This window comes from Centruroides sculpturatus, unplaced genomic scaffold, assembly GCF_000671375.1.
Source record: "Centruroides sculpturatus isolate CEXI.00-Female unplaced genomic scaffold, Cexi_2.0 scaffold598, whole genome shotgun sequence".
In the NCBI taxonomy this organism is placed as follows: Eukaryota; Metazoa; Arthropoda; class Arachnida; order Scorpiones; family Buthidae; genus Centruroides; species Centruroides sculpturatus.
In genome coordinates this window covers 354,973-381,093 of record NW_019384757.1, presented here as the reverse complement: position 1 = coordinate 381,093, position 26,121 = coordinate 354,973, and the positions used below count along the sequence as shown (strand labels likewise).

The following is a 26,121-nucleotide window of genomic DNA, read 5'->3' as shown; positions in this document are numbered from 1 at the left end:
GACTTATTTCTACTTAAGAAGTAGTTAAATAATTAAGCAATTAGGGAATTGGGGACATAAACAAAACCCTGACGAAAGAGCCAAAATTTTACTTAAACAAAAGCTTAACCGAACCAATCTATAGCCGAGTACAGTGGGACTGATTTCTTCGAAATATTAGATGTAATAAAGACAGACATTTTTCCAGTTCAACGAGAGTGACCAAAAAGTTGGAAATTTTGGAAATTTCCGTGGACAACACCTGGTCCTAAAACAAACTAGTTAGAAAACAAACGATGGACAATCTATTAAGTTTAACATATTTAGACTTTTACAGCTATGGTGAGAAACGTTTAAAATTTACAAGAACCCTGTCGTGTCTTTTGAGATATACTAGTGATGTGAATAAACAGGCATTTGACATTGACCGGTATGGGCACCCTCTGGATTTGGCAGCCCACGTGCATGTACACACCGCACACCTAGCAGGACCGTCTCTGATTTCACTCGTTGGGAGGTATTTTAACTAAGTGGTTAAGATTTAAAGAGTAAAGAATATTTTATGTTATTTTTATGTATGTTTCATTACAAAGCTATATTTAATTGATTTGTTTTTGAAACCTTGTCCTGTTTTATATTTGTGGTGTAGTAAACACTAGTATTGTGTTTTATTCCAAAGACACGTGGCAAATTTTCCATCAAATTCCTTTATTAGTTGAGTCGATTTAAAGTTGATATAATTTCTTTCTCTCGTAGGTATAGCTTCTGCGATTGATTTTCCTATTTGTGATCTTGCTGTTGGCTTCTTTGCATTTTTGTTTGATGAGTCTTGTCGTTTCTAGTTTTTGTAGATTTGTTGATTGGTTTTTTGAAACCGTGTCCTGTTTTATATTTGTGGCATAGTAAACACTAGTATTGCGTTTTATTCCAAAGACACATGGCAAATTTTCCATCAAATTCCTTTATTAGTTGAGTCGATTTAAAGTTGATATAATTTCTTCACAGACAGGAAGAGAAAATACAAGGTGAGATAGAAAAACTTTCTATAGACTTGAAGTACCTAAAAACGCACCTCAAAGAACGAACACTCCTTAAAACACTATCTTTACCAAAATCAGTCGCAGAAGCTATACCTACGAGAGAAAGAAATTATATCAACTTTAAATCAACTCAACTAATAAAGGTATTTGATGGAAAATTTGCCACGTGTCTTTGGAATAAAACACAATACTCGAGTTTACTACACCACAAAACTATATTTAATTATAATTTTCTTTAAAAGTATATTCGTACAATTGAAGAATGTTCTGTACCAGGTATGTATATCCACCACACATTTTATTTCACCAAGTAAGTTTTTATAATTTCATATTTAATTTTAGCCCTTATATTGTGGCTAGCAATTCAGAATGTAATTGCGATATTGAAAATTTATTTTAAAAATGTTTTGGCTCAAGATCATATAATGAAAAAGAAAACATTATTAAAAGAGAAAGGTCAATGCCTAAGTTAAATATAAACACTTCAATAAAAAATTTATTTGACATTTTCATGACAAAATGGCTTTGTAAATGCATAAAAATGCAAAAATTGTTTTGTTGGCTTGCCTACTATTTTCAAATGAAATTAGTGTGTGGAATAAGAACGGCTTTGACAATTTAGCTGGCAAAAGACACGAAAAATCTTTGATTCTATCGTATTTGAAGCAATTTGGAAATCGAAGCGGAATAGAATTTAACATTAGTAAATAATATAAAATAAATATTGAAAATTATAACGAGATAGTTACAGTTAATAGATATATTGTATCTAAATAAATAGATGTTATATGTTTTTATCAAAGCAAGAATTGGCATTTAGAGGGCATATGGAATATATTGGATCTAATAATAGAGATAATTATATTGAACTTGTTTATTTATTAAGTATGTCAGATAAATAATCTATTAAAAATACATTTAGAGAATTAACTGATTGCCCCTGGAAGTCGGCTTCTTACAGAAATACAGCTTCTCTATCATTAAATGTTACGGCATGCCACTGCATTATATGTTAATGTGACAAAAATTTAAACTTGTTCTTTATATTTCCATTGTAAGTTTTTATTTTCTCAACACGAAGTTGAGTTAATATCAATCCGATAGACACAATATTCAGTGGATATTCAAATATTACAATGAATTAGGTTCCCATTACAATCAGACATTTCATCTTTTTGTGATAATTATGTATTATTCTAATTCACAAATTTTCTTACACAACAATCTTACTATCAGTAGACAATTGAAAATACAGGGGAGAGGAGGCACTATTACAGAAGAAGTTTCTCAAATTTTTGTGTTGGAAAATCATTGTCTTTTCGATTCACTATCTGCTCTTAATAGACTAGAATAGAGTCTGTTAACTTTTGTAATTCTTCCCTTGCACAGTAATTCGTTGCTTGTCATCTTTATGTTCTTCCTGTAATGGCATCAAAAATAAAAGAGAGCCCTTCTCAACCACGAGCCACTATATAATATTTCCTGCTTCCCTGCTGGGGTTTATTGCACCTCCAGACTATAACATGCAATGAAACATTCTAGAAGCTTACAAACAAAGGATTCATAACTAACAATTTAATTTTATATATAGAAAGGATGAGCGATTGTCACACCACGTTGTTCAGCCAGTTGTAACAAGTAACAGTTTGTTGAAAATTGCATAATTATTTTAGGTTTACCTTGTAAAGTTGTTAATTTAAACATTTTTAACATTAATACAAAATTGTTAAAATTAATTTGATATTATTTTATTTATCCACAATTTTTATAGTAATTATTTAAATTAATTTATTTTTATATTTTTAGCAACAAACTCAGTACCAAAACAAGTTAACCAGAGCATGTCATACAATTAGAGCTACAACATTTGGACAGGATAGATACAAAAGAAGATATTGGGTTCTTCCTTATTCAGGTGGAATATTTGTTGAAGGTCTAGAATCAGCAGATCCAGATCATGAAAAAGTGAAAATAAAATCTTGTAAAGATATTAATGACACAATAGATTTTCCTGATGATAAAATGATTACTATAGACAAAGATATAAAATTAGAAGAGACAAATACTCATTCATTTAATGAAACGGAATCTGAAGAGAAATTATGTACAGAAGATATATTAAATGTAGAAAAAATCAAAACTTCAGATATTGAGAAAGGTGTAAATAATAAAGAAATGAAAGAAGAAAACTCAACAGAAACAGAATTAAAAATTTCCACTGAGTGGATAAATCATAAAACTTGTTCGTCACCTAAACAAGGTGATGTATTTTCTCCATTTACTAATCAGTATGTTAAATCAGGGAATATAGAAAAAATGCTAGCTTCTAAATTAAATTCTTCTAATTTAGAATGTGATAAAATACCAAATTCTCTTCTTAGTGGAGATCAAAACTGGTTTTTACAATCTCCGTTTTTTGCTTCTATACTTGCTAGTAATATGTTTTTTAATGGACCATTAATACATAATAGAGAACTTAATGGTAGCTATTTTAATTTTCCTAAAGGTGATATATCATTACAAGATAGTTCATTTGGAAATTTTTTTGGTTTTTCCTCTGGATTAATATCACCTGAACAGGTGGCTAAAAATTGTGAAAATTCAAATAATCAGTCAAAACCTTGGTTTAGTATTTTACCACGAATGCCATGTGAACACAATTCTGCCGTATCACCTTTTAATTCTGAAGATAAAAAGTCATCAGAAATTCAAGTTTCAAATCATTTGAATTCTATTTCATCTATTGCATCCACCTCATCTAGTTCATCTAAACATAATGGTACACACCTACCTCTCTTTCAACATTCATCTTCAAGTAATTTAAGTTCAAATCCCAATCATGCAGCTGCTACAGCTATGGCAAACTTACAAGCTGAACTTATGAATGGTTTCTTTATTCATCCCTTTCTTGGTCCTCAACCATTTGGTCACAGTTATCAAAATGGCCCAACAATATCTAATACTTCTACATCATCTACAAATACAACTAATACGTCAATTGTTACCAATATCATAAATAATACCTCAAATAGCTTACAACTTACAAATTCAGAAATTTTATCAAATTTTGGACTACCTAATCTTCCTCCAGCTTCATCTACTCCTTCCTCTATACCTACTCCAAGTGCCACTCCAGGTCCTTCACATGGATCAGCTCCGTCATCTCAGAGAGAGACACCATCTCCATCATTTTGTAGAAAATATTTTGTTGATAAGCAAGAACAGTATGAAGAACCTCAACCTATTCCTCTTGGTAAGTTACATATACTTTATACAGTAGAGCATCAATTATCCAAAACAGTTCCAGACTGGGGTTGTTCAGATAACTGATTATGTATGAAAAAATTTATTAACCTATCCCATAAACACGTCCCGACACACAGTCTTCAGAAAAACACCACACAGAACAAGCAAAACTCTTTCTTTTTCTTGAATTTATCTGGAGATGTCAGTCACTTGGGCTATATTCTCCGATGAGCTGAAGCAAAACACACCACTCACTATGGGGGAAAAAAGCCTCGTTCAAATACTGGTACGTCTCTCAACAAGTGTAGTGCTGAATCAGAACATTTTTGATACTAGATTAACTTCCAAAATATAATTTTTTTTGTTTATTTTTCAATATATTTATTTTGTTTGTGCAAAATAAATAAATAATTTTTAATGATACAATATGGTCACGCCAGTGCTGCCAGCTAAAACATACATGCCAACAAAAATTATATTGTTATAGCCCAAGACATATAGCCAAATAATGTAGTGCACAGCACTAGCGGAAATTTGAATTTGCCGACTGGATAATCAATGCTCTACTGTAGTTTGAATATTACTAATATAGAAGTCATAGTCTATGTGTGTGTGAATTCCTTATAACTCTTGCAATTTTTGTCCAATTCAGATGAAATTTTGGTTATATTTATTTTATGTTCTGATGGAAAGTATAAGCTGCTTATTTTGTGAAAATACTAGTTAGAGAATAAATGTATTATCAATTTCAAATCAGTGATCACACTTACATTATAGTGATGTCAGTGACCACATGAAAGTGTTATCAGTAATCTAATTAATGTATATACAATTATCTTTGTTTTATCAATGTGGAATTAAAAAGCTTTGCTATTTTGTCCTTTAAAAAATGCCTAGGGGAAAGTGTAAGAGTAAAATTAGTCAGATAAATTCTACATCTAAAAGAATAAGAACTGAGACCCTAAAGATCGTGAAGTCTAATTTGAGTAACATCCAATAAGAATGGCTTTGTTAAGGGCTGCAGAAACAGCATCACAAAGTCAAGCTTGACTTGAAGCTCTTCTCAATTCTTCAATCTCTATTTTCTCATAAAAATATTCCATTATGCTTGATGGGAGAATTTCAGGGTCTAAAATATTAATGAATATTAAAATTAAGTTTAATGTAATTGAGCAGATAAATTTTCAAGTGCTAAAAACTTGAAAATGTTGATATAATTATATTAGATCATTATTACATTTAATTTGAAGATGTAACTACTACTAATTTTACTATATAATATTTTTTAAATATAAAAAAGTTTTTGTAATAAAATTGTAATGTGTTTTGAATGATGAAAATATCCTATACAAAGATCATCTATAATTTCACAAGAATTTTTAGAATTCTATAACATTTATTAACTTAAATAATGAATAATAATTTATTAAATTTTTTCAGTGATTAGTTTATTAATTACACAGTTTCTGATTCAAAACTATTAAAAACATTTTGCATTTATATAATATACAATATAAATACAGTGTGTCCAGAACAGAACTCTGGGATTTCTAGTTAGTTTCAAGTTAGTTTTTGTTTTTATCCTTGAAAGTGAATAGTGCATAAACTATACATTTAGTATAAAGATATAAAATGCACTTCCAACACATGGAGATTGTTACAAGAAGTCCCATTACTTTAACAGTTAATGTATAGTTATGACACTTTCTTATATATATTGTAATTTTTACATTTGTACTTTTTATTATCACTCATAAGTGAATGTTTTCATAGTTACTTTTTTTTTATACATATATATAATTTTACATTTTGGTATTTAAATCAACTGTTCTTAAAAATTGTTTATACAGTAGAGCGTCATTTATTCGAAAGTTGATCAACCAAAACGTCGGTTAACCAAAAGCATTTAAGTCGGACTGTGTTGTGCTGAATTGAACGTGTTTGATACTAGAGTAACTTCTAAAGTACTATTTTTTTTTTTTGTTTTTATATTTTTCAATATATTTATTTTGTTTGTACAAAATAAAGAAATAATTTTTAACAACACAATGGCCACAATTATTATTATAAAAATTTTTGTTAGGCTTAACATTGACAAAAATTCGATGCAAGCGACACGCAACAGAGAAAAATTTCAACATGGGATATTAATAATGTATTTTTTCATACATAATTGGTTATCTGAAAAATAAGTTATTTGAACAACCCAGTCACCAATTGATTCGGATAAACGACGCTCTACTGTACTTTAATTGGATCCAAGAGCATTCTAACATTCTATTTTCTTTTAAATTTGTACAAAGTGTGAACANTTATTTTATTTAATTATATTTATTTAATTATTAATTTAGTTACGAGATGGCGCCTAACGCTTACCTCTTAAGACAAATTGCTTTGGTTCTAATCATTTTAAGTAGCCATATTATAGCCCGTTATTCAGGCGATCGTTTGGAAGTTTTATATGTATACCAATCGGGCTTTATGTTGATGTTATTTATATGTAATTAATTATAATTTTAGTTTAAATCACATTTTTTACAATTAAAATAATAATCATCAAAATTTTAAATAATTTGAAAGTGATTGTTGATTGAAAGGAAGTATCATAGCAATTGAAAACAATATATTGTTAAAAATGTTTGTTTTTTATTGTTCCTATTAAATTCCATATACAGACAGATCAAAAAATGAGAAATTTGCTAATTTTCCAAAGATTAAATCTTAATCTTTTTTAATAAATTTTCTTACTACCAAGAATCTTGTAAGAATTTTAGATACTTTTTATGTTTTAAGTTACAGTTTGCATAATTATACATCATATATTGAAATAGAGGAATATAATTTAAATAATTCTCTCCTGTGTAACAAAGTCAGACATAGAGGAGTATTGTGAGTTTAATCTGTCCCATTTGGCAATTCAAACAAAAATTTTATGTATATATACATGTTTTTGTAAGTTTGCATGCATTTTGTCATATGTTGAACAGTCATAACCAATTCAGTTTTAGCAAACTCAATAAGATAATGCCTTCTGTTGTGCAGTTGCCATTTTGGCATGAACTGACAATGCACTCTTATAGCATGTTTAAGGGCATTCATAGTGACATCTCTTCACAAACAACAAAACTTCATAACGTTTCCTGTACAATGATTTGTGGAATGGTGCTATAAGTTGTTCGATTGTGGAAATATAGTCTTTTAAAGTTCAGTATTCTTTTGTAATCACTTTGTATTGTATATAAAACAAATTTCAAACATATTTTAATAAATTAGGAGAATGGTTTTTTTAATTCATTTTGTTTTAGAAATATAATTTTAGGATTTCTTTCAATTGTACATTTGTAAGTAAGAATTTTTTATGTTAAGTTATGTTGTACAATAATTTATTATATTTTATATTAACACATATTACAAACAAACAAATGTAATGAATNTTTAGCAAACTCAATAAGATAATGCCTTCTGTTGTGCAGTTGCCATTTTGGCATGAACTGACAATGCACTCTTATAGCATGTTTAAGGGCATTCATAGTGACATCTCTTCACAAACAACAAAACTTCATAACGTTTCCTGTACAATGATTTGTGGAATGGTGCTATAAGTTGTTCGATTGTGGAAATATAGTCTTTTAAAGTTCAGTATTCTTTTGTAATCACTTTGTATTGTATATAAAACAAATTTCAAACATATTTTAATAAATTAGGAGAATGGTTTTTTTAATTCATTTTGTTTTAGAAATATAATTTTAGGATTTCTTTCAATTGTACATTTGTAAGTAAGAATTTTTTATGTTAAGTTATGTTGTACAATAATTTATTATATTTTATATTAACACATATTACAAACAAACAAATGTAATGAATGAAACTAAATTTATTTTATATAAAATTTTCATGCCACAGTTTTTTCATATTTATTTGTATTTTTTATATTATAGAACTTCAGCGTGGATGGTGGAGAATTACTGATTCTGAACAACTTAAGCAATTACTTAATGCACTTCATCCTAGAGGTATTAGAGAAAAAATGCTTAAAAAACAACTTCAGAAATTATATAATTATGCTTGTGCATCTTGTTCCAAAGAAAATCATGAAGGTATTTCAAATTTTATAGAGCCTATTTTTGTCCTGATGATATTTTCTTAATTTAAAATTTATAATTTAAAGTATTTCATAATAATCATAAAAATTGAATGATGTAAAAACATTTATCAGAATTCAATAAATACTCAGATAAAAGTTTTAATCTTCACAATAACACCTTAAATCAATGAGAAACAATTTATTACATCAACAAACATTTTGAACATGCTCCACCGACCATCATCAGGTTTAAAATTCTGGAACATTGACAAATGTTCCATTACTGTACAGAACTTATTTAAAACTAGCTGCAAGGACCTGCTTCACTGGGTTTTTATTTGTGGGCAAAAAGTAACGATAGTGAAGATTAAGATAATTACATTATAGCCAATCTTACCTGTTTTCACAGAATGCAAGAGTTAGGTCCCCCGTTTCCAGACTAATTAGAGAATTTTTATGTCCAGTCAAACGAACTATTTTCAATTTGATCAATTTTCTGGAACGTTTACAATCGTTCTATAATCGAACCAATTCAAATTCAAATATGAATTCGAAAATTTTTAAAATCGAAATAGAAATCTTCCACTTTCAAGCCCATATCTCCCGCACCCTTATAGCTATCGAGACACAACCACCATAGTGCACGAATGGAGACTTGGGGCTACTACCACACACAAACACCATTCATGTGCGATGTGTAGTTTTGACTGAAAAGTGAAATATAGGGACACACACGTCCATTTATATATATATATATAGATTACAAAGATGTTCGAATGTATTGGTATTCAAATTCAAAATATATATGTATGATACAAAATTCATATATGGTTTACAATAACCAAGCAATAAAAATAAATATATAAACGAACGAAAAAGTGAGATATATAGAAGTATCCTTTCAGCGAGATGTTTGAACTATAAATATGCCATGCATGGAAGTATATCATTGAGAGGAATTTATTGGAGTCTAATCCATAGCACCTTTTTAATGTGAAAGTAACATTGTGAATGTAATTTCCCTTCTTTTTTTTTTCATTTTTATTCAGTTTGTATATTTATTTTTATTGTTTGGTTACTGTAAACCATATATAAATTTTCTATCATTCATATATACAGTGGGTAATCAAATAACGAACACTTTCGTGAAAGATTTTTATGTTCGGACAACAAACACATGATCAGATAACGAACACCCCACAGAACAAACACAAGAAGAAGCGACGTAAAATAATGAATACCGATTGGTCTTCTCTTGTCTTTGGGCAACAATTCAAAACTTTTTGGAGTGTGGGAGATGTCGACATCGACGCTCAAGCCTGTATATACCGATCAGATAGTATTCCCCTGAACTTTGAAATTCTCCCTTGTAATTCCAGCCTTTTATTTTTTTGACAAAACAATTCTTTTATGTATTTGCAAGACTGTCGAGTAAGCACTCATTAAGTTTTGTGTCTGTTTTTCTTTTTGAAAGGTGAGAGTATAATAGCAAAGGTAGAGAGTGGGCAGAAGATGCCTAATGTTGCTGGGCAGTATGGTGTAAACAGGTCTACCGTAGGCCGCAGTTCAATCTTATTTAAGAAAAATACTGTATAATCAAGAAGACTCAATCAACTAAAGGAGTAACAAAAATCACATCTGAAAAATAAAAAACATCAAATAGTTCATAATGGAACTTGAAACGGATTCTGACGACAGAAGTACGCCAAGAACTTTTGAATGAAGAACACCAAGAAATTCAGCGAGATATGTTTTTTTTCTGAAAAAGAAGATTGATGCCAATATCTGTTATTAAAGATCGTTTGAAGAAGTGGGAGGATGTCTTAGAATGGCATCCAAACCAGGTTGAGGCTTGGGGATTTCTACAATTGCAATGCTATTAATTACTTATGAAAAATCCTGAAGAAGAGAGAAAAGCAATCAACATTAGACAGAATCTTTAACCCTTTCAAATGGAAAAAACGCGATTAATAAAAATGCAAGACCGTGTATGTATGTATGTATGTATTTTTATTATTACATATAAATAAATGTAGTAAGAAAATATATATTTTTTATTTTTGGGGATCTCCAGAACGAATTAATTAAATTCCCATTAAAACCTACAGTAAATCAATTTAAGACAATTAACAAACAATTCGGATAGCGAGCAAAGTCTTGGAATGGATTATGTTCGTAACCGATCACCCACTGTATTTTGAATTCGAATACCAATATATCCAAACATCTTTGTAATTTTAAATAAGTTCTGTATGGTAAAGGAACAGTTGTCAATGTTCTAGAATTTTATACTTGATGATGGCCTGTGCAGCAGGTTGAAAACATTCATTGATGTAATAACTTGTTTCTCAGTGATTTAAGGTGTTATTGTGAAGATTTATCAGAATGCTGGCATGTACTGTACATACATTGAGTCTATATTTTGTAAGGATTGGGTAATAACTACTTATAAATGTTTTGGAAACTTTTGCTTCATTTGCAGACCATTACTTCAAAATTGCTGTTTTCTTCTAGCACACAACTATTTAAAATGAAATGCAGTTCACAATAAACTTTATTTGATTTTTTAAAAACATCGTGAATTAGACCAATTTTTAATTTTTAGAACATTTTAGGAACCATATCCATGGGTCTAAAGTTTATCCTTTTGTATTTTTGTTTAATCATTTCCATTAGTTTGCTAGTAATATGCATTTTTCAACTGTTTTTAGAATAAATTGTTTTTGCTGTGGGAGTGTCTATTCCGGCTTCTCTTCATCTCTACATCTTAGTAAGAGCTGTAATTGTTTTTATTTTTGTGTGTTGTGTGCTCCTAGAGCTAAGTTTCTTATTTTATTTTGTGATTAATGACAATAGAATGGGATCTTTGATCATATCTATTTAAAAAATCAAACACTATGTTTTATTATTTAAATAAATGTATTTAATTCTAGTTCTCTCTGTCAATATTCTATAATTTTGGGTTAACCTGTGAATTGCATATAAACTACAGAAAATTGCAAGAATGAAAATAAATCTTTGTAAAATCTGCCCCACTGTAAACCCCATGCCTCTGTGCAGCTGCTGAAAGCAAGACAATTACCAGTATGCAGTTTATAAATTGTCATTTTAAGCATTAAAAGATTGTTTATTCTGTTTCATTTCTGTTAACAAATCATTCTAGATATATATAAATAACCAAGTCCCAATATTCTATAATAATCAAATTAATTTTTGGATTATTCAGATATTAGTTTGGCTATTCATTAATAATTAATATAAATTAATTTTTTCTAAATGTCAGTAGTTAGATTGCTACTTTATGCTAACATTAACTAACAATTACAATGATTTTTTCATTAAATTTAATTCAAGATAATAATTAATGAAATCTAAACTAAAGATGACATTACCTTTTTTTTGCTTTATCTTTTAAACTTTTTTGTAGAATTCCTTTTACATTAATTAACATTTGTTATTTAAATTTAAAATATTAAATAACTTTCAGTCTCTCTGAAATACTAGGAAATTCAATTAATCAATCAATTCTTTATTGTATGAACCTTAGTTCATTACAAGGTTACAAAAGCAAAAATTAATAGTAATATAATATAATAGTAAGCAAGTTAATAATTTGGTACAAAGTAAAATATAGAGTAATAATCAGTTTTTGAGAAGCACAATATACTAATATCATCTTTCCAAGCCTTAAACCTTATTAAATACTTATCCCTACTAATGTAAGTTCACTGACCTGGTGGAGATTGGGGATTTAAAATCCACTTCTCAGACTCCAGTGTAAGTTTGCCGACTTTTAGAGGAGGATCGTTAATCCCATGTCAATCCTAGGGTCGTTCACGTGTGGAAAAGCTAAGTCGTTCCAATAGATTTTGCATTGCCAGTGCCCAATTATGTGTAATTGTTTGTTATTGAACACAATTTATGAAGTTTATTATATGCTAGTTTAAGATAACTTAATTGTCTAATTTTAAGAGACGAATCCAAAATAAATTATTACTTTTACTGTAATTACCAATATTCTAGAGACTCCAAACTCGTAACACAACATGTATGCTGGAATTTTATTATATAACATAAAAATTTTTCAAAAATATGAAGCAAAGACAATTTTCATTTTATCATAAAAAGTAATTGCCTATACGGGAGCAACATTCACACGATCCTCCTTTTTCTCCCCACCCTTTGACCTTTAATCACCAAAATTTAATAGCATCAATTCCCCTAATACACAAACTTTCCTGCAAAATTTCAGAAATTTTTGACAAAACTCTCATGAATTATTAGCTTCAAAGTGAATGAACAAAATTTTGCCCACACACACACACACACTTTAATGTACTGTACATACAGAAAAACTCCCAAATTGTTTTGCATTTCTCAACATTTTAAAGTCCTGAGACCAAAATTGTAAAAATTTTTGAGGGGGTCATTTTTTGATCGATTGCCGTCTTTTCTTCTGTTTTATATATATATACAGTAGACCCCCCCCTATAACGCTTAGATACGTTCCACGCTAATCGAATTTTACGTTGTAGGAATGATTAAATACATGAGCCAATCGCAGCCCGATAGGTGTGAACTTTATGGACTAAGGCTGTTTGAAAGGTTTTCTTCTATAAAATTAACCAATTCTAGACTAATTCCACTCAACATTTCCAAAACACGTATAATTTTTTTGGAATAATCTGTATAAACTATGCTATAAACAAAAAATTATAGGATTACTTACCGAGTGTGCACCATTCGACTACGCCCGTTGTTCAAAGCTTGTCTTCGTCGCGGAACAGCACACGAAACGGCGGCCGCGATTTCTGATAAATAATTTTTCGCAGAAAAATAACTTGACCTTTGGAGACATCATTAATATAAATAATTTTTATGGCCGTTGAATAAGAAGTGTTTCTTTCACAAGAAATGTATAAAATTAGTGCTGTATTAGACTTACGGTACCTAATTTACATACTGTACAGACGATAATAAACTCAACTTACTAGCCTAAAATCTCCGTAGCGTGTTGCCAGGCGGCAGAAAGCATATATATAATTATAATAAAGTTACAATAAATTAAGTTAATATATAATTATATATACAGTACCTAATTTATATATAATTAATATATAATTATATGTACAGTACCTAATTTATATATAATTTATATATAATACTAAACAGACGATAGCAAACTCAATTTAGCCGCTCCGTAGCGTGGCGCAGGGTCGGAGGAAAGTAGTTCGGCTGCTCATCCACTATTGGTCCAGACTCTATCAATCTTGTCACGAAACAACGTTATAGGAGGTACTTTATACGAATGTTGCTACAATTTTTTTGCTACGTTATAGGAACGCACGTTATAGGGGGGTTGACTGTACTATTACTTTTCCAGCTAATATGAATAAAAAATGTACTATTACTTTTCCAGCTGTTATATATATATATATAACATATTTATAACAAAATAATTCAAGAAAGATTGTCTTTTTCTTTCTCACATCATTTTTGATTCAGTCTTAAAAATATACTTTGAATAAAAACTATAACAGAATCATTTTATTATAATGACTACATTCATTTTTTTTTATGTAATTTTAATTATTTTTAGTGAAAAGTAAATAAATTTTTAAATCCAATAAAGTTTTGTTATAGAAAAAATATTTATATTTATATCATTTCTATTAAATTTGAATACATATATATATATATGTTTTTTCTTTAAGCTACAGATTTAGAAATTACTGATCTTGATAGAGAAATATCTCAAAAAATTGGAGGTACACCTGATGCCAACAGTGAGAATGAATGGTTTCCTGATGTGGCTCTTCGTATTGATCTTGCTATTTTAGAACATGTTGAATCAATGGAAGAAAAGGTTGCTAGTGCAAGTATGCAAGTTAAGGTATGTTTAAAATAAAGTTAAAATGTTTTTTATGTAAAAATAGCATGAGAAATAAATCAAAATATCTTTATTATTTCATGTGTTTCCAGTTCCAGAAAATAATTAAGGTTAAGAAAAATATTATAATGCTGTTGACTTCACTTCCATTTGCAGAAGTTCATTTCACAATTATAAATTCATAAAATTCTGAAGTTTAATTTTAACTTTTACTTAAAAAAAATTAACTAGGAGGATGCTTTATGTAATTGAGTTAATCATGTTTAGATATTCCTGCAAAAATATGGAAGAAAAAATTTATAATTAATTTAAAATTATTTTTAATTGTACTCTAAAGTTCAAACTTAAATTACTTTAAATATCAACTTTAGTAATTTTATATTTTATTTTTGAATTGTATTGAAGTTCTGCTTTGAATACTGATGCTAGACTAAAGTAGTTTGAAAATATTTATAAAGGTTTAAGTGTTTTTGTTGCCATTATGTAGCAGTTAATTATTGTTTGTATATGTTGATTATTTGTTTTGTATATGATATAGAATAAAAATTATTATATTTATGGCTGAAAACAATTTAGATTTTTAATGGAGAGTTATTAGAAAATTTTATATATATGTATATCAGAGGATTTTGATATATACTTATAATGTAGTTTACTATTACTATTAATACTGTATTTCCACACAAATGAGAGTATGCTCTTATATGTGAAAATCATTTGTTTTGGTGCTTTTGATTGACTAATCTTTAATCTGAGCTTTCCAAAAAACACCTAAAAATTACTTTTTTACAACTCCCATTTGGCCATTAACACACTCAAAATAACTTTGTTTTGTTACCTTTTTTGAAAAAAAACAAATTACTGCAGAATACAAGCAACATCATCTTCATTCATAATCAAATTGAAAATAGCTAACAAATACATCATTTACCTTAACCACTCAGCAGTGAGCAATGAGTGTGGCAGTAGTGAGCCTAAATTGCGGTAGCCTAAAACTACCGCTAAAAAAATTCACATAGAAAATGAATTATGTAACAATAAAAAAAGACTTTTCTTTACTAGACATAACTGTTTACAAAATCTTTTTCCGAAACAGTAATGAAAACAAACACGTGGAAAAATACTCTAAAAATTTTGCACATTTTTTCTCCACTACTAAGAGGTAGCACCATATCTGACTATTCCACTGTTGAAAGGTTAACAGTACACACAATGTGAAAAATCTGAAATGATAGACTTATTTGCATACCAACAGGAAACAATGGATCATTTGCAATATGAATTTTTAATTTACATTAACTAATTGTAAAAGAAAAATAATTTAAAATTTTTAACCAAAAAATTCAATTTTTATTCTTTCTTTTTACATACTTTATTTCCCATTTCTTGCTTTTGCACACTTCATTTTTAACTTGCAGCCAAAGTGAATTATGATTTCATCATTCCATAAGCTATGCTATTATTACAAATCCACACTACTCAACACCAGAATACTGTTAATTATGTACTTCAAAGCCTGTTACTGGTGTGAAATTAACATCAAAAATTGAAAAAACGGACTTTCACAAACGTTTTTGAACCCTTAACGGTTCTTCTTCAGGTGGGGACGAATTATTCTAATAGGAATAATGTTCCCCTGGAATTGGAATTGGAATTATTCCAATAGGAATAATGTTCTTATCTTTTGGCATTCTGACGGAAATTTGCCCCCGCCTGAAGAAGAACCATTAAGGGTTCAAAAACGTTTGTGAAAGTCTGTTTTTTCATTTTTTGATGTTAATTTCACACCAGTAACTGGCTTTGAGGTACGTAATTAATTAGCTATGCTATTATTCATGGCATGATGTAGTTCCATAGATCTCAGAACATACCAAGTGCTGCAGTGTGCAGGAGTCAAATAGAACAGTACCATAATAAATATAATTTGTTATTAAGTTAAGATTAATTGAAACTTAAAATAGTATTTAATATTATAATAATAATATGACTGTTTAATTTTTTATTGTGATTAGCTATTGGAAAACTGTTATGTTACATATATTTGATGATGACAAAAGTTTTTCTTTGTACTTTGCAATACTTAAAAAAGTATCAGTTAGTTTTATAAAATTAACATCATAATTTAAAGTATTTGATGTCAGTACCTTAATAGTAAATAATTTTAAAATGAATTTAAAGTAGAAATGTAGGATGATGATTGTATTGAATTTTTTTTTTCAAATTGAGGTTATAGTAGTGATAACAGATATATTCATTCTTAATTGTTTGGCTATTATTGAGTTTACACTGAGTTCAAAATAAGTTTTTCATATGCTAAGCTAATTGGTACATCTAAATACTGTGGTATTTTGTACTTCAAATGCTTCAGAGTTTGAACACTAAATTTGACAAAACTTTGCTTCAGAATTCGAATGATGCTTCAAAGTTCAAACTGAGTAAAATAAGGTTGTAAACTAAGGATACAGTCTCAAATTAAAAATAATATATTAAATTTCATAACTGTTACTATTAAATTTCACAACTGTTACTATTAAATCATGCATTTGTTTTAAGTAGCAACGACTGTTAAAAATATGCAGAAACTTGCTTTTCAATCCAACATTAACTTTACTTATTAATAGCATCCAAGAAGTGTGTGGAAGCAATGAAATCTAACAAGTAAGAGAAAAGAGAGTAATATTTGTAATTGATATGAAAAAGGTACCAATTCTAAAACAGCATATGTGTGGCAGATCTGGCGATTATTTTAAGATGCTGAAGTTGATGGTGCGCAACCAGTAAATGCAATTTTCATTTTATTATAGAGTATTTATGTATTTTATTTATTGTTTTCATGTTTTAATATTTTATTAGGGCATTTAATTATGTTATTTTTATCTTAAATTATGTGTATTTGCTGTTTTTAGTTTATTGAAATGGATATTGTTTGGGGTCTTGGAATGGATTAATTTACGATTTCTATTATTTCTTAATGGGAAAAATTGATTCAGACATTAGTCAATTCAGAGTTTGAACATTCTCCTGGAATGAATTCAATTTGGAGTACAAGGCACTCTTGTAAATGTTTTACAAGGGTTGTTCAACATTGTTTGAGACTTTTGTGTATAAAAAATCAAGTCTAACTGTACGATAAAACTTGCAGAGGACATAACATAATCCTTCTTAAATATCCCACACCTGGCCTGACATATTTGGTGCATTAGCAACAGCTGCAGTGATTGCTGTGGTAAGCAGTGTGTCTCTAGCCATGGAACAGCAATGTATAATCAAATTTTTTGGAGAAAGGGTCACAATTATTTCCCAGTATTATTGCACATTGATGAAAGGTGCTGTATGAAACACCATTTATAAGACATGGAGAGTTGTCTGGAAATGTCATTCTTCTCTGTGACAATGCCTGGCTCAATATGACAATTTGACAGCAGCAACTCTGGCTAAAATGAATTGGGAGATTTTGCCTCATGCTTCTTATAGTCCTTTACACCAAAAGATTCAGGATGCTGTCACAATAATAGTAATGGTACCTGGATGCTAATGGGAAATATTTTGAAAAAAAAATGACATAATTTGGTGTTTGTCAGACTTTTGATTTTTTCTATAGATATAAAAGTCTCAGTCAATATTGAACAACCCTTGTATATTAGTATAAAACTATCTGGTAAGATTTGCTACTTTGATAATATCATAGCAAAGAAATATTATGTATTTTTTTTGAATATTTCACAGATAATAAGGGTTGTATGTATTAATACTATTTTATATAGATTTAATCAACATTTTATTAATATAAAAATTTTTATTAAAGGGGTGGAAGATGCAAGAAAAATTATCTAATGATCCTACAATTACATTTCATCCTGCCTGTGATAGTTCAGCATTTTGCTCATCTCTCCAAGATATAAAGCATAGAAGTAGTGATGAAGAAGAGTCAATTGATAAGAATTCTGATACAAGTTCTGTAACAAATAAAGATGATAAAAATGATAATGCTGATGAAACTGAGATTAATGAGGATTTAGAACAGAGGACTGATGATAATGAGGATGATGCTGATGCTGCTGACGATGATGATGATGATGACGATGGTGGGAGCTTGAAAGATATTAAAAACGAAAAGGACACTAGTGATAAGGAAATGGATAGTTGTAATGACACAGAACAAAAAATTCTTAATCCTGTGGAAGCTGCAAAAGAAAGGCTTTTACTTTTAGAAGCAGCTATAGAAAGACGATATCTTAGAGCTCCACTTGGTACAAGGTGAATAAAATAATTTATTTATATTAAATAATTTAATCATTTCTTATATAGGTATATATATATATTAAATTTTACTTTGATAATTTTATTTTTACTTTAAACATATTGCTAAGTTTTCTTTTATCATCATGATCTGCCCAACTAATGCTTTATGTTTTTATTTATATTTACTCTATGCTATGTATTTTTATTTCAAAATGTTACAACATGGAAAGCCTTACAAAATGATAAAAAGTTAAGATATAATTATTTATTATGAACATTATTCTTCAGGAAGAAAATAAGAATTATTGTTAATTTTGCTTTTTAATAAAATTTCCACAAATGAGAAGTTATAAAACCTGAAATACATCTGACTATATATATAAGGTATAGTTTTATTAATATAAAAATAAAACTATGAAGTAAAATCTCACTGCATCAGTTTTTAGAAAGTTAAAAACAAAAATGACGAATAGGGTAAAACAGTAGTTTTGGAAATACCATTAGTTTCATGAGGTCAACTGCCTTGGTTGAGGCAAATAATGTCTCACAGTTGCCAATTTTTATTCTAAAATGATCAGCATCAAATAACTCCTTCAGCAGTTACTATAAATTAGGGGTTCCCAAAGTGGTCGATATCGACCCCTTGGGTTCGATAAGAGTTCTCCAGGGGTCAATTAATACACGAGGGTCGAAAGGGGGTCGATTTTAACCCTTTACCACCGCCATCGTATTTACGTTTATTTTGTAAACTGTCCAACGGCAATACAGATCAATCAGGTGATATTCATTTAAAAAATTCACCAAAAATCAAATTATCATTATGTTCATATGATAAAATCATGTACATTTATTAATATCTTTAGTGTAATAGTTTAGAATAATTATAATTCCTTCCAATTCTAAATATCTATTGTTAGCAAAAGGTGGTGTCAGGATGGAATTGTCTGGACGTATGTTTCTTGTGCTTTTTCTCTTTTTCAAACAAGCAACAGTTGTTGCCATAGAAACTCAGATCGAGAAACGACCGTTGGTTTTGAAAGCAGGATAGATGATTGGCCACCGAGCATCAGACCACCGACGAGAGCGCTACAAAGTGCTGATTGGTCAATCAGCACTATCTTCAATCCATATAAAAAGATAGAGTTTAGGCGGGAGAAATAAGTCCGCCTAAAGTCAGCTAAGCGAACTTACTGCTGCTGTTTTGTTGTGCTGCAAACATATTGTGTTTTTCATATTAAAAATCTGATTTTAATACCCACAATGTCTGCTAACAATGCTAAGAAGAAATGCAGACAATATTCACAGGAGTATTTGAAATATGGTTTTGTGCCATCATTTGCTAATGAAACTATTCCTATGTGCTTATTATGTGAAAAAACTTTCAGCAATGATGCTATGAAGCCGGAAAAAATGAAAGACCACTTGGAAAGGATCCATTCTGACAAGAAAAACAAAGATTTTGAGTATTTCAAAATGTTAAAAGAGAAATTGAGAGTTTGACCAAATTTGAATACATATTCGAAGTCATCTGCTAGTGTTGACAGAGAAGGAGGGCTGAAGTCATCCTACAGCATTTCTCTTAATATTGCAAAGAAAGGCAAACCATATACTATTGGTGAAGAGATTATAATACCAGCTATAAAAGATGTAATTGAAAATGTTATGGAAGAAAAACTCCCAACTAGTTTTAAAATGCATCCATTACGTGCAAATACTGTGCAACGATGTATTGAGGAAATGGTCGATGATGTGGAAAGAACTTTGACCTTTGAGCTCCAGTATTGTAAGTTTGCTATTCAACTTGACGAATCTACTTTTGGAAGTTCAAATCTTCTCATGGCTTATGTTAGGTTTCACAGCCCATCCCTGAATGACACTGTTATCCCTGACATCCCTGATGAATTTCTATTTGCTAAATATCTTGAAACTGATTCAAAAGGTGAGACAATTTTTTTATGTTTGCAAGATTATTTGAACAAACACAGCATTCCTTTCGGGAATATTACTGCAGTAGCTACTGACAGTGCACCTGCTATGGTAGGCCGTTACAGAGGATTTTTCATCTTTCTGAAGAAAAAGGTTCCCAAAGTACATACTGTTCACTGTGTCCTACACAGGCAGCATCTTGTAGCCAAAAAACTGAGTGGCGAACTTCATGATATTCTAAAAGTGTGCATCAGATCAATAAATAAAATTAAAGCTTATCCTTTCAATTCCAGACTGCTTGCAAAATTATGTGAAGAAAATAATGAAACTTTCAACCAATTACTTTTGCACACCGAGGTAAGATGGTTGACAAGAGGTGACAGTTTGCAGAGGCTTGTTGACTTGTACGACTCAGCTGAGGAGTTCCTTAGAAATATGGGTCCATCACTGTGTGACCAGTTAAAACAGTGCAAGAACCATCTGTTCTATTTGGCAGACCTTTATTCAAACTTTAATATAGTAAAGAAGCATTTGCAAGAAAAAAACGTTACAATTGTTCAAGCTTGAACAATCATAATGGTCTTTCAAGTAAAAATGGAGCTATTTAAATCTTCACTGGCATGATCCAATTTTAAATATTTTTCAAACTTACGAGTACTAAAAGAAAACGAAAAGATCTCTGACCGTGATTTGGAAATATATATTAAACATCTTGATAAATTAAGAGAAGACTTTAAAGCATGTTTTGAAGACTTGAAGAATATGCATGTTCCCGAATGGTTTGCTAATTCATTTGACGTAAAAATAGATGATGAAGGACCTGGCTTAGAAGATGAACTGATTGAAATATGTGTAGATCTTGAAACTAAAGCATTGTTTAAAAATAAAAACCTCAGTGAATTTTGGAGCAATAACAATATTGCCACTAAATATCCCAAGCTCAGAGCAGAAGCCAAACCTTTCTTACTTGCATTCCCAACTTCATACATGGTTGAAGCTGGTTTTAGCCACGCGAACATAATTTTGACAAAACAAAGGAACAGATTGAACTTGGAAAACCGCGGTGATTTGCGACTAAAACTTACCAATTTTCAACCAAATATCCATAATCTTGTTGCTTCTCTTCAGACACATCCATCCCACTAATATCAACTATTTTAATAAAAAGTTATGTTAACATATTTTTAAGGTATTCAGTAGTAGTCGCAAAATGACAGTAAAAAGTTTTTTTTATCCAATATAACTTGTTTTCAAAGATAATTGTGTATTTTATGTATTATGGCGTGTACAGGTAAATTTCCATCTATCCATAATTTTGCTATTATTTTTTTAAGATTATAAATCAGTGGAAAATATCTCCTTTTTTTGTTAATGTTGGGTAAATTTTATAAGATATGGGAACTATAAATTCTTTCATTGGGTTGTTATGCATGTCTCCTTATTGTTTAACATCAGTAACACAATAAATTATTTAATGTTTTTGTAAAATACTTAATCTGGGGGCCAATAAGAAGGCAAATATTCTATAAAGGGGTCAATGGGATAAAAAGTTTGGGGACTCCTGCTATAAATAAAGAATATTGTGAGGCATCTCTCAGGTACCATCATTTTTTTTTTTTTCAGAAAGTATTTGTGTACTGAAAACCATATATAGTGCATGTCCTCCAGATTGAAAAGTTATGAAGGTAGAAATTTTTAAAAATTTTAAACATAAGAATTGTTGAAAAGTGTGTGCTGTGAATCTCAGACACCATGCAACTACTCAAAAGTTAAATTACAAATTACAAACAAATACAATTTAATGATTATAATTCTTTGAAATATATGATACATTACAGTATATCTAAAATACTGATCTTGCTGAAAAAAATCTTTGATTGATATTTGTTTTTGCAAATTTTATGTCTTGATTTGAAGTATGATTTTGTTTTCAAGATCTAGAATTCTTTCATGATCAGCATCACTCATGCCATGAGTATAAAAGAAAGATTTTACTTCATATGATTCAGTTTTGCTTTGTCATATTATTCTTTTCCTCTGCACTTTTTTCCCACATTTCCAGATGCCAAGAAGCTCTCACATAGCTGTGTATAAAAATATACAGTACAAGACAAAAGTTTTAAGACTACTTAGGATTTTCCCAGTAAAGTTTTTTTTAAGAAAGTTTTAACTGTGAATGACTAAACAGAACATAAGTATATCTTTAATACTTACATTTGTATGGTGTATTTAGTCTGTGATTATGGCATAGTTCTAGTATATTTTCTGTGTGTTGTTTTCTAAGACCATCAGAGGTTTATATTTGTGTTATTAGTTTGTTTGTATGCAAGCTTTTTATGTACAGTGGTACCTCAGGTTACGAACGCCCCAGCATACGAAATTTTCAGGATACGACATGAAATTCAAACATATTTTTGCTCCACGATACGAACAAAAACTCACCATACGACGTTACATTAGTTCGCATTTTTCATTTGTTTTTCTTACTACAGTTATTTTTTTTAATGTATTACTTGGCTTTAATTTGAGTATGTTTTTCGCGTTGGAACGAATTATTTGGTTTTACATGTAATCGTATGGGAAAAGATGATCCACCTTACGACATTTTCATGATACGATCTCAGTTTCGGAACGGATTAATTTCGTATCCTGAGGTACCACTGTATTACATTTGCTATTGGTTGTTCATGTAAGTAGTATGTGATTTAGTAAAAATATGTAGAAAGACTAAAATGTCTTTCTATATATTTTCCAAAATTGGTAAATTACATTTTATCCTTGCATATAACAACTTAATAATTAATGTAAGCAACACATGCGCTTTAATGAGAGTGATTGTGATTGGACTGCTTCCCATAACAGTGCAGCTGTGTGCAGTATGCAAAATAGCATCCCTATTTTTACCAGTCTGCAGGTGTGAAAAGATTGAAGAATGCTGACTTCTAGAATTGAGTTCATTCTCAAAATTTGATCAGTTGATTTTGATTAAACTTTGATTTTTATTACATTTTTAATTTCCTTGTCTCATATTATGTAAAATAACAAAGGTCTTTGATTGTTTTCGTGATACAGTGGAGTCAAAGTAACAATGTCCAAGGTCACTAGCATGAACATGCAATTTTTTTCATTTGTTTTTATGCCAATGGTGACATCACTGCCGTGGTTGTGGCAAGTGATTATTTTAGATGGTCCTGAAAACAATCTTATTGACTTGCTAGTGCTTTAACTCAGTTCTTAGTTCTTATTTGGACAGAAAACAAACTGTGCCTAGTTTAAAAACTAACTCTAGTGGTAGGAGTGGGAGCCACCAGTAAATCCACTTATCAAAAGGTTAATGCATCCTGTACATAGAAAGTTTGTTACTAATATACGTTTTTAAACACTTCAATTTAACAAACTTTTGGCAATAGCAAACATTTTTCCTTCAATTAGTCCATTAAATTGAGACCTACTATATTTATTAAGATTATGTTCTATTTTGTAAATATTATCTGAATTATTTTATTATTAATTATAATTTATTAAAATACACAACATTATGTGAAATTTATATATATTTACGTATATATATTTGATAGCAGCAGTGAACTGAAATTATGTTCAACCTCTAGTGGAAAAACACAAAATACAGATGAGAAAGGTAGTGATGATATCCCAGTAGGACTGTTTAAGTGGCGTGAATCCGTAAAGAAATGTAAGACGTCTGGACAACTAGCAATGTGTATCAATCTTTTAGAAACGTGTGTTGCATGGGATAAATCAATTATGAGAGCTGTAAGTTAAATTTTATTTTTATATAAAAACTAATTAAAATTAACTAATTTTATTTTTATAATAACTATTATTGTGGTTTAAATTTCTTACTTTACATATGTTTTTGACTTTTGAACAATTTGTAATAAGTATAATAAATTGAGCAATGTATTGATTTCAAAAATCAAAAGATTGTTCATTTTATTACAGTTATTACAAGTTAAACTCATTTGTTATTCATGGATGATTTCATATTGCATTATTTTTGCATGTTAATATTTCTGTATTCACAATTAACTAAGCCTTTAACAACATAACAACTTTATTGTTAATTACAAAAGGTCTCATGAGCTCTCATGGATGATGAGCATAGGGCTTAAAGTGACTCACTTTTTTAGCTTTATTCATAGCTCCTCTCTTTTTTAGCTTTTTCTGAGGCAAACTTGCTTTTTTAGCTTTTTTCACTTTCCATGTGGAATTTATTTATTTATTTTTGTAAATGCATTCAGGACCAAATAGCGACCAGCACACCCCCATACTGCAGTCCTCCAAGATTCAAGCTGCAAGAAACATATAAATAAATGCAATGAAGCCTTTGGTCCCAAGCAGTTAAAACTGACGACTGCTCCTCAGTTGTCTCAATGTCAAAGTATTAGTGCTGAAAGTGTTGCTAGTGTGAGCAATGTTATAGACTCAGGTCAGCTTAGCCTATAACATTATTCATAACAGATTAGGTTATTGCAAAGTATGCTCACAATGAGTGCCATACCTGCTGAAACCCCAAGACAAAAGCCAGAGAATGGGCCTGGTGTTGCAGCATCTCATACGAAGGGGATGACATATTAGCCTGGATTGTCACAGATGATGAGTTCTGGGTGCATTTCTATGAGCCTGAGAAAAAGCATGCATTACCTGTAAGCAAAAAGTTCAACATGATGCCATTGACTGGGAAAATGATATTGATAGTCTTCTGGGATTGCCAAAGTATATTGCTTATTGCATTCCAGCCTCATGAAGAGACTGTAATGGCCAAATCTTACACTAACATTCTCAAAAAAATGTTGCTATTTAGCAAAAGCAACCAGGACTCCTCACAAAAGATGTGATGCTGTTACATGACAATTTACATCATCATACTGCCATTAGGATTATAGAGACTGAGTGAATTGAAATGAGAAATCCTGGAGTATCCTATAGCCCCAACCTTGCTTCTAGAGATTTCCATTTATTTAGTTTCCTTGTTTAAGGGAACTAAATAAATTCCCACTAATGACACCATAGAGAAAGAAGGCACTATTTGGCACTGATAGCAACTAAAAGAATTCTACAGTACCAGCTTTCAGAGACTTGTAAAAAAATGGGACAAGTGCCTAAATGGATAGGGATTATGATGAGAAGTAAAGGTTGTTTTCATATTAATGACCAATTTAGTTTCATTTTTGTATTGTTTTGTAACTTATTAATGACTTCTTCCTCATTGTTTATATAATGAGGGACAACATTAAAAATGTTTAAGTGTTTCTTTTTAGCATTGAAAACATTATCTTGCCTCCTATATTTTAAAATTTGACTCTTAATTTTAAACATGTGAGTCAGTTTGACTCAGATTTTGTAGTCAAGAATAATTCTTAATGAATAACAATGGTAATTTTAGTTCATGTGTTCTTTTAAAAAGTACATTTGAAAGTTTTTTAATTGCTTTTCTAAGGCTTAGAAATCGCACTTTTGGTAGAAGTGCGTCACAGCCATATGGTAACCTTATACGGAAGATGGTCATGGGAAAGATCCCACTATTACGGCAGGTAATCAAAAAGTTCAGTTTTTCTTTTATCCTGGTTAGGCTAGAACCGCTTTTCTATAACATTTGGTTGGCGCCGCCATTAATACAAAATAAATACAACCTCACCATAAACTGGAACTGTAATATTTGTAACTCACACCTAACTTCAAAATTTCCAGCA

General features: G+C 29.9%; 1 protein-coding gene across 4 annotated transcripts in view; it reads left to right on the top strand.

Moving 5' to 3' along the window:
- The window catches only part of LOC111628731 (bromodomain adjacent to zinc finger domain protein 2B-like), a 78,617-nt gene that overhangs the window by 30,518 nt on the left and 21,978 nt on the right, over positions 1 to 26,121 (top strand). For 2 of the 4 annotated variants that reach the window (XM_023372567.1, XM_023372564.1), the window contains 5 exons: positions 2,826 to 4,272; positions 8,204 to 8,362; positions 14,064 to 14,242; positions 18,045 to 18,496; positions 23,986 to 24,181. In XM_023372567.1, the coding sequence (XP_023228335.1) occupies positions 2,826 to 4,272; positions 8,204 to 8,362; positions 14,064 to 14,242; positions 18,045 to 18,496; positions 23,986 to 24,181 (2,433 nt within the window). The remainder of the gene's footprint in view (positions 1 to 2,825; positions 4,273 to 8,203; positions 8,363 to 14,063; positions 14,243 to 18,044; positions 18,497 to 23,985; positions 24,182 to 26,121) is intronic. The other 2 variants (XM_023372566.1, XM_023372565.1) reach the window with 2 other exon arrangements.